Source organism: Venturia canescens, chromosome 7 (assembly GCF_019457755.1).
Source record: "Venturia canescens isolate UGA chromosome 7, ASM1945775v1, whole genome shotgun sequence".
NCBI classification, from domain to species: Eukaryota; Metazoa; Arthropoda; class Insecta; order Hymenoptera; family Ichneumonidae; genus Venturia; species Venturia canescens.
In genome coordinates this window covers 5,983,953-5,993,871 of record NC_057427.1, presented here as the reverse complement: position 1 = coordinate 5,993,871, position 9,919 = coordinate 5,983,953, and the positions used below count along the sequence as shown (strand labels likewise).

The following is a 9,919-nucleotide window of genomic DNA, read 5'->3' as shown; positions in this document are numbered from 1 at the left end:
AAATAAGTTGAATAGAAGTGCCTAAAATTTGATTTCTCGTGATCGGAAATCAGTTTCTGGTGCATAAAAGTAATTCGTTGTCAAATTATTGAGCCTCGGAAGGCTGAATATTGTTCTAGAGTTCAGAGACGGGGGCTGAGGGTCAAGGGGAATCGGACTGTTCCTGGGTTGTCAACGTGTTTCATGATGTCGCTGAAAAATGCGTAAATTCTTCTTGTACTTGAGTGGTCAGAAGTTCGTTTTCATTCGTTTTTTATTATTAAAATCATGTCGCTGTAACTTAAGATGCTTTACAAAGCTTTAATTCGCTAATAACGAGTGCGATGCCTCGTTTTCCTTTTTTCCCTACCGACAGAATGTTCATTGGTAAAATTACCCTAGAATTTAAGTATTTAGTAGTTTATGCTTCGTTTCATTTCGCTCTTACTTCTTTGTTTTCTCATTAATATCGACAAGACGAAGCTTTCGACACAATAAATCTTTGTTTTACGTCCAATCATAATAATGTTTGTTTATAAATGTCAAACGATTATATTGAATCGTACTCTATTCGCGAACATATGAGTTAATAGCTACGTGTATTTCGTGATCGAAAATTTCACCTTCGATTAATAATACTATGTATATAATTGTTTATATATAAAATCATATGTAGTTGATTACTTTTTTGTGGTAAATATGTTTGATCAAACAAGAGGTAGTCAGAGACGACTTGCACTTACATGTCCGGATGTTTTCTTGTTTTATTTTCATTTAGTTTTGTTCCACAGTCACTTACAGACTAAGCGGATTTATCAAAGTCCTGGAAAAATCGTCACGTCGACGGAGAGTGCGGCGATCTCGAGATAGTTTTTGTTTTGTAACCCTCTCATTTTCATTTTTCCACGTTTCTTCTAGTCTTATCATAATATAATAAATGAGTAAACGTGTTGTCACGTAACTGCACATAGAGAATAATAACGAAGAAATATGGGGAGAAAATGAGAAATTTGGAGTTAAAAGAAAAGCCAAAAATCGATCACTCTCGTCTTCGCGAGGGTAAACTAACATACAAATTATATATATGTAAATATATAATGCTTGGATATATAAATACGGACATACTCTTTGCATCAAACCGATTCGTGTCATTTTTCTGTCCTCTATCAACAGTGTCATCGAGCACGAAGAGACAAAGTATTTAGTCTGTTTTGTTCATCAGCAATCCCCCCAATTTTGGATGTAAAAAAGCAATTAATTGTAGAACTGTCGAATGCTAATCGACGTTCGAGACATACTGCAATTCATTCATTTTAACCCCCAAGTCGAGATGATTATCAATCGTAGTCGTAATTTCGTTTCATTCGTATTTTCTTACGTCTCCATTGCTATTTACTTTGTTTAATATCGTCTTCTCTTACTGTTGGGGAAATCGTCAGGGCGGTTTCTGTCGTTGCCACCTTGCCAACGACCACCACCGCCACCCCCGACGTTTCCACCAACACCGATACCACCTCCGCCGCCACCACCCACACCGCCTCCGCCTCCTCCTCCGGCGTTGTTACCACGATTGTTTGGCATGTTGCCCATATCAACCCTCATATCCATCAGATCCATTATCTGTCCGCGATCGTCGTTATATCCCCCACCACCCCGGTTACCACTACGATCCATGGTATTGTAAGCATCCATGAAAGATTTTGGATCCTTCAATTTACAATTTAATTGTTGATGCAAGTATTTTTGGTTGATGTCGTTTGGTTTTTTTTTTTTTTTTCAAAGGGAGACACACAGATCGACGACGTAATTTAGTTGATTTACGTTAGCGATAGCGTGTTTTACGTTTCATAATTTGTTTTGTTTGTTTAGGAATTGCCATAATAGATATCACGTTTCAGGACGACCATCCAATGTTCGACAGCAGCAACGGGTCATCGGCAATTTTCGTCAAATCACATAGAAAAAGAAAGGGGAGAAAACACAATGTTAGAAGTTTGCGATGTTATTTTTTCGATATTCAATCGTTCGGCACGCGCTATAAACGTATCCGTTCAAACAAACAAACAGTTACAACGATAATACTAGAAATAATAAAATTTTAGTTTTAATGCTTAAGTTCAAGAATGACCAGTCAAGAACTCAATCCACTCCCTTCCCCTTCGGTGTCGGAGCATCCAAGTTCTTTCCATCTTATCAAACTCATTTTTGTACTTCATACCAGACCAAGCAAATGCCCAACGCAGACCACGCGCGTTTACTTGTTATTAATTGGTTTTTCATATTTCTTTCACCTGAAAACAAAAATTTCAAATTTTCGAGTAACTTTTCAATCGTTTACAATTCTGCAAACTCCATGTAACTAAATTAGTTCCTCTTTTTCGCTCTAGTTCTTTTTCCGAGCCTATTGACTCGAAAAAATCGCATCGTGATAACTCCGACGACATCGCCGAGAACATTTATTCATTCCTATGTTAATCGCTCGATTTTAGTCGGAGAACAGGGCTGGTTTGTTAAAGGATTTATCATGTGCTTTTGTGCGGACAAATCCATCGAGAATTTCTATTATTCAATTATTTCCCCTCAAAAAATATTATTAGAAATCCGAAAACACGTTTGCGGATTCGTCACGTGCAATCATGTAAGCAGTTATATACCAAAAAGTACTGTTATTCGCACACAAAGAAGATCCAACGATCGTTTCATAAATTGGTCCTGACAAACGAGGAGAAAACGAAACGAGGTGCTCCAAAAGAAAAAAATATAACGAGGTTCGAATGATACTTTGCTAATCGCATGAATAGTTAAGATCTGTTTGAAATTCTCGTTATAAACTTTTCTTTAGGCGATGAATAAGGAGTCATTATAAAATTCGAAGTGAAAAAATAGTTGAGAGAGCCAGAGGAACGTGATCAGGGCTCCTCGGAAAGCTCCCTGAACTTTTTAACCTCCGACTTTTCCAAACGACACAAAATTTTTTTACTACAGTGCTCAATCTCAATTGATACTATGTGAAATCAGAAAATGCAGATTTTTCGGGTGCAAAACCAACACGATACCCCCCCAAGCTTCATTATCAACCCCAGTTTTTAATTCGTAACCGTTTTAATGTTCATTTTGTTCTCAGCCGGAATTGTTTCTCCGGATTCAATAATATCGAATCACTTATTTCAGTGGTGAATTCATTTGCGTCTACTGAAAAAACATTGACAAACGTTCATCTCCAAATTATGAAAATCGAACCAATAAGTTCACGAGAACTTTCAATAATTCCTAATTCGATCTTTTACCACCCCCCCCCCCCCCCCCGCTCTATTTTCCAATATTTGCATGCTTTTTAGTAAAAATACATAAAAGTGCGAGTAAATTTTGGTGCGTTTTTAATTTACAGGACGTGGAAACGTCGGAAATTCAGTGGAAAAATCTTCGGAAAGTATTCATCTTTTGGTCGGTTTTTTCATCATTGTTTACGTTTCCCACGCGGGATAGAGTACTAGAATTTTTTAAATCTTCGGTTCTTGAACCCTGAAGAATATTACAAAACTGCGAATAAGTCACTTTTCAATTCAGCTTTCTGAAAAATAATAACGAAGTCAATTCAAGAGTATTCGTGGTAGAATACTCTCTGAAATGTCCCGGTGATCAGTTGTTCCCATCCTTTTCCGTTTTTCATTTTTCTATTAGAATACGTCGACACGGTTTCGTGAACGAGACCGAATAAACCTTAAACGCAAAGTCTGATGCGGTTGGGCATTTTTTGGTCGGTACGTGGATTTAGCACCATGGAACCGTATTAATTTAATTAGTCTGATTTCTCAAGACGAGAAATGAGATAAAATTTTGTTAAAAATTACACACGCAGCGGTCCCATAGTGCATGAATAACTATTTTCGTGATATATCTAAGCCTTGAAGGATAAGAAATAGAAAAGGACAGTGTCTTTTGTCTGCAAGCACGCGGAGAAATTCAGACGTGGCACGAGAGTATTTAAAAGATAGCAGATCTTTATCGTTATACCGATTAATCTTAGTTTTTCCATTCTGTTCCAAAGAGAGTATCGTTCCCAAAGAGAGTGCGTTTGTTTCCCTAAACATTATTTTCATTTTGGGGTCAAAATATCACTTGTCCCATAAGTTATTGTCAAGAGCCTGTCCTTATTTTCATCAGTTCCGATCCACATTGGGATTAGAATTTCATTTATTAAAATGCGAGAAATAAAATCAGACAATCGAAATATCCACTGATGCGTGTCTCGATGACAAATTGGTTAACTGGTGCTGTTGAAAGTTCGGTCCCCTCAAACATGCTGAATTTTCTTTCGGTCCGCGGTTATCAATGTAACGGCCAAATGCCAGCTGAATTCTCCGTGTGTAAACGCTTATGGTCGTTATCAACAACTTTTTCACTAGATTTTGTTTCTTTATTCAAAATTCTAATCAAAGTTTACCTTTTCACGGTATTCGAAATAGTAAAATTCATTGGACTATTTGATTTTTCGAGCGGTCTTGCAGGCACTAGTACCACTGTTTTATCATCACCAACTTCGTCACAAAGGACTGGTAAGGTATTCTCTTTTATCTTTTCATTTCTGGTTCGAGCAAATTCCCGACTGATCTGGGATTGGAATTTTTCGCGGAAAATTAATATACGCTGTGATCTTTGTAGCGACAAATAAATTGTCAGATGTCCAAAGATTTCTCGGAAAAATCGAGTGAAAATAGGGAAAAACACGAAAAAAAAAAATATAAGAAATTTCGAGTTTTTTTTTTTTTTTTTAACGCGATCGTCGTGAAGTTAGAAAAGGGTTTTTAAACTTAAGAATAGGATAAAATCGTAAAGGGGTACGTTACCACTGGCAAGTTGTTTCCTCCTGCAAAATAAAAATTCAACAAACTTCATTAACAATAGAACTTACGTAGAGTGGAAAAAGATTGAAATTTTCTGAGTCTCAAAATAAGCGGGAATCGTTGATTTATTCGTGAGATTTATACGCCAGTAAGAGAATTGACTATTCATTTATTCTTAAAAAATTATCTTCACAATAAAAAAATGGAAAAAAAAGTGTCATTAGGAATTGTTTTATGACTTACCATCGGGTGCACCATAACCATCGCGTTCACTATTACTGACATTGTCGTAATTCTTTCCACCGCCAACTCCACCACCACCGCCACCGCCTCTCATCGCTTGTTCCTGCACAGAAAGAAATCATTCAAAATTAACACTCGTACGATTACAGTTTACCTTTTCAATGTAAATTAATGTAGTCAATGAATTCTTTGTCTTCTGCACGCCATTATTCGATCAAAATTGCCCTGAACGCCACTTCAAACTTTACGCTCGAAACATTCACTAAAATTTGCATGAAATAACAATTTCCATCACGTCAGCTATGGAATATAGTTGAACAATGTGAAAACATTCCGTAATGGGACTCAATTTTTCAAGTTGCATAAAAACGTTACCTGCATGAAAAGATTGTTTTCTTGCTGACGGCGATGTAATTCTTCTTCCTGTCGGCGAATACGCATGGCCATTTCCTCCTGCTGACGTCTCCGCATTTCTTCGTCGTGAGATCGCTGCTCTTCAACTTCTCGCTCCTTCATCTCCCACTCGCGCTTCTGGCGCTCTCGGTCGGCTTCTCGTTGACGTAGTTCTGCAACACAAAAAGCGATTTCTCAGTTATTTGTTTCCTTTGAGTTTTCACTCTTGAGCTTTATGATATATCGATGTATCCAGTACTTTGGCACATGGAAAGGTATAAAGACCAAACCATGCTTCCTAGCCGGGATTTTTTTCAATATACCCCATGAAAAAAAAAATCTTTCTTCGGCACTCGTCGATTAAAATTCGATCTTACGAGCGTGGCAACGGGGATTTTGTAAACTTTAACAAAATGTGGAATACTCAATGGATTTAGAATCGATTTAAATCTTTATGGGATTGAATATTCATATTGTCAGAAAATTATCAAATATCACGTCTGGCATCTTATGAACATTGATACTTCAAATGTCTTATGAAATGTGAATTGTCATTAAAATTTTAAAGAAACGAATATCACAAAATTTCAGACCACCGGACCTTCATTGGAAAGTTATTATTCCTGAACGACAAATAATGGTTAAAAACAGTACTTACGTTCGCGTAGGAGTTCGGTTTCGTGCTCGTATCTGGCGAATTCCATTTGAGCTTCAAGTTTGTCCTCTTCCATAGCCATTTCGCGTTTGAGTGCTTCCTCCTTTTGTTTGTAAAGCTCGTGAAGCTGTTTCCATCTCGTGCCATACTCATGCTCAAAGCTACCAGGGAGAGCAAAGCGCGGTCCGACTTCACGAGCTTTGTAGAACTCTGGTTTTTTGCGGGCCAAATTTTTATCAGGATAACCATCGATGTCGTCTTGTTGTTCGAACATCTCAACGACAACGGGTCTCAGAGACCTGTGATCGAATTAAATAATTAACCCATTTATAAAACTCAAACAATTGTTCACGTGAAAATGAAATTCTAATGTGATAGTGAAAAGTATAGTGTATCCAGAACTTTGGCACACGGATAGGCATAGAAATGGCCAAACCATGCTTCCTAGTCGGGACTTTATTTTTCTATTCCCCTTGTTTATTATTAAATAATGGCACTCGCTGATCAAAAAAGATCGTAACAAGCGTGGCATCGGGGTTTTTGTTTCCTTTTCAAAACCTTCACATACAGACATGGGTCTTTAAAACCCACACGAGGTTATCACTGACCAAAGTCTAACTTTACTTTTTCTTTATCAATCCATATTAATCAAGACTCTTCAAGATGATAAAGAATTTCAAAAAACATCAGATATTATTCAGAACGACTGCACACGGCTGATCGAATATTGATTTGATCGCAATATTTTTCAAGATTTCAATATATTTTAAGGAATCTACGATTGAAAAACAACTCGAAGTAAGCTGGGACAACTTACGCGGTAAGGAAGTAGCAGCCATCGGTGCACTTGCGTACAGCAAGCATGGCAGATGGTTTACGGCCATATTCGACGATGCCTTCGCCGGTAGTTTTTCCTCGATCGTCAACAATGACAATGGCACGTTCGATTTCGCCGAAAACACTGAATGCTTTTTCCAACAATTCGTTGGAGACCCAAGGTGTTAGATTCTTGACTTTAATAGTGGACGAATTCGGTGCGAAACGAACTTTCAACGCGCGCCCTTTGCGCATTGTACCGTTCAATTCGTGCTTCGCTTTTTCGGCGTTCACTCGAAAGTCCTTGGAAACAGAAAAATCTGTTGATTAGCCTGACATTCTTGACAATAAAAAATTCACGATTCGTTCAAAAAAATGTCATAACTTTGTAAAAAGCAGCCGGGGGTTATTATCACAGCGGTTCAAACGGTAATTTTTTAAATCATATTTCCAAATTTCATTGTTTTGAATATACGAGAAAATTGATAAAGCATAAGTGAAAAGAAAATTCTTACCATTCTCAAAAAAGCGAAATTCTTTACAGTATTGACAAACACTTCGGACACTTCGCCATATTGACTGAATAGCGTCTGAATTTCTTCTTCCGTCACGTCACTTGTCAAGTTACCAACATACAAACGATTACGACCACTAAACTTCTTCTCCGTTATCTCCTGGGGTGGCAACTCGTGGGTCGGTCCTTGTAAAGCCATGACTCGCTCCATTAGACGATCCTGAATAATGAATGGAGTTATGAATTGAATTGAAAAATCAGATAACTTGGACGAATTAATTACGAGATCAATATAATTAATGCTTTTAGCTTGAATTTCCAAAATAAATGGCACTCACATCTTGCGACCTTTGACCCATTGGTCCCCTATCTCCGCCTCTCATTCCACCGCCTCCTCTGCCTCCTCGCATCATACCTGGTCCACCACGACCCATCATCCCGGGTCCACCACCCATGATGCCAGGACCTCCCATTCCGAGAGGCTCAGGCGCACCATCCATAGGTCCATCCATCATTGAATCGTTCATCTTTATTTGCATCTGAAATCATATTGAAAAAATTACGGTATTTCAGTACTTCATAGTTACGCATTGAAAAAAAGAGATCATGCGTAAAAATGCTAACATTCTTCAATTGCGAGGTGTCGGAAGTCTGACTTTACTAGATGAGTTTAAAAAAATGTATACCAAAGGGCTTATAAAAATTGCACTGGAGTTTTCGATACATTTTTCAAAAACGTTTGCTTTTAAACATGAAAAACTTTGCTATTCGTTGTCGCGGGTGGTACGAAAGTGATCAATACTCATTGCCGTAAGAACAATTTGCAAATAAAATGCAACTCTCTGTCAAACAGTTTCCCATGAGAATTTTTTCAGACGATAAATAATCTCAAAGTCTCTACCAGTTATAAGTACAACTGTGGCATTTTTAGGTATATTTTCAATCCCGTATCACAAGGATTATTTTCTCAAACAACCCATGTAAAATGCTAAATGATAAATGACGAGGAATCCTTTGATGAAAAATTGAATAATTAAAACATAATTAAATCATAATGAAGATAAAAGAAACCTAAATGCAGGAGGGCCAAAAATTCAGTCTACATCTGAAATGCTATTTTTTCTGCTGTACAGCTAATATTGATGTAACAATGCGGATAAAACGACTCGAAACTCCATGACAACGATGAGAAGAGAAATATCGTAAAAGAAGCGGTAAAAACAGAAATATTTTCATCACTCTTTAAACGAGGTGAGTTTTTTGGGCGAGTATCATGGTAATTTAGAAATTTCATTGGCAAGAAGCCGGAAACATGCCAATTGTTGGACAGCTTTGAAAATCTTTTCGCCGATTCAACTGATTCAACATGGCGTCGAGTTTTTTTTCGTAAAACTCGTCGCCATCATCGCTAACACGCGTCGTTTTTTTTTTTCGGAAATAGCTTATAAGTAGGTTTTCAAATGAGTGAGGTCTCATTTTCAATGAAATTTACGACGAGAAAAAAAAGGAAAAGCCACGGATTCCGTAGAGGGTAGATTTCAATAACGCAGTAGAGCGAGCTATGCTGAGTAATCAAGATGGCCGCCCATGACCCAATTACGAATCCAGTGAAGGTGAACTTCCGCTTAACATGTGCTGTGCAAAAAAATTTCCAGAATAATTACCTGATTATCATTTCTGCCGGGTCCTCCGCCACCTCCAGCCGGGCCACCTCCGCGTCCACCGGAAAACCTAGAGCCGCCTTTACGACCACGTCCACCGCCTCCACCACCACCTCCTCCTCCTCCTCGTCCACCACCGCCACCCGGTCCATTGGGTCCGCTACGTTGATTATTCTCGTTACTATTTTCTTGCGGAGGTTTTTGAGGTTCGGTTTTGACTGGCGCCGCTTCCGTAGCTGCCATTGCACTTTGACTTTATTTTTCAAAGAAAACTATGCTCTTAGTTTTGAAATATATACTAGCGATGCCTTGTGGGGCACGCTGCTGCGATCTTGACAAAAAAACCCTTTTCGCGAAATGCTGCGCGTCGCTCTCAATCAAAAGGACGAAGAAAAAATAATGGAACGACCCGAACGACGCAGCGACCAACGACGGAGAGAACGGCAAGACGCCAGAATCACCGACAAAACTCGTTCTCCTTCTCCCCACCCCCCCTCCACGTAGCGATAGCGTCTCTTCACTCTCGAGAAACGGTGCGTTTCATTGGACACCGAAAACTCCCGAACGCTTCCATTGGACAACGAAAACTCCCGAATTATTTTATTCCTACACTCGCTAAAAACGACCGATTTCATTGGTTCGAATGGAAAATGCTCAACGGAAACGGATGTGTAGTCGAAGTGTTAATAATTAGCAGAAATATAATCGAACGTTAAGATTTCTCGGTTACACTCATTTATCATGTGCATTCAGATCTTAACGTGAATTCTGAATTATTTTTTATTCTACTTTATTTCCGAATTTTCGCTTAAAA

At 38.4% G+C, this 9,919-nt stretch overlaps 1 protein-coding gene across 2 annotated transcripts; it reads right to left on the bottom strand.

Annotated features, from left to right (window-relative positions):
* Positions 1-235: 235 nt before the first annotated feature.
* On the bottom strand, positions 236-9,552 carry LOC122413243 (protein no-on-transient A-like). Of its 2 annotated transcripts, none has more exons than XM_043423451.1 (9): positions 9,109-9,552; positions 7,783-7,983; positions 7,446-7,664; positions 6,932-7,233; positions 6,118-6,413; positions 5,442-5,632; positions 5,067-5,169; positions 4,827-4,846; positions 236-1,686 (listed from the first exon to the last, which is right to left on the bottom strand). In XM_043423451.1, exons 1-9 carry the CDS (start codon positions 9,346-9,348, stop codon positions 1,381-1,383), a joined length of 1,878 nt encoding a protein of 625 aa, XP_043279386.1. In that variant the 5' UTR covers positions 9,349-9,552; the 3' UTR covers positions 236-1,380. The 2 variants fall into 2 exon arrangements, with proteins under 2 accessions (XP_043279386.1, XP_043279388.1); XM_043423453.1 differs by lacking the exon at positions 236-1,686 and adding an exon at positions 1,966-2,270.
* Between the last annotated feature and the right edge of the window lie 367 nt (positions 9,553-9,919).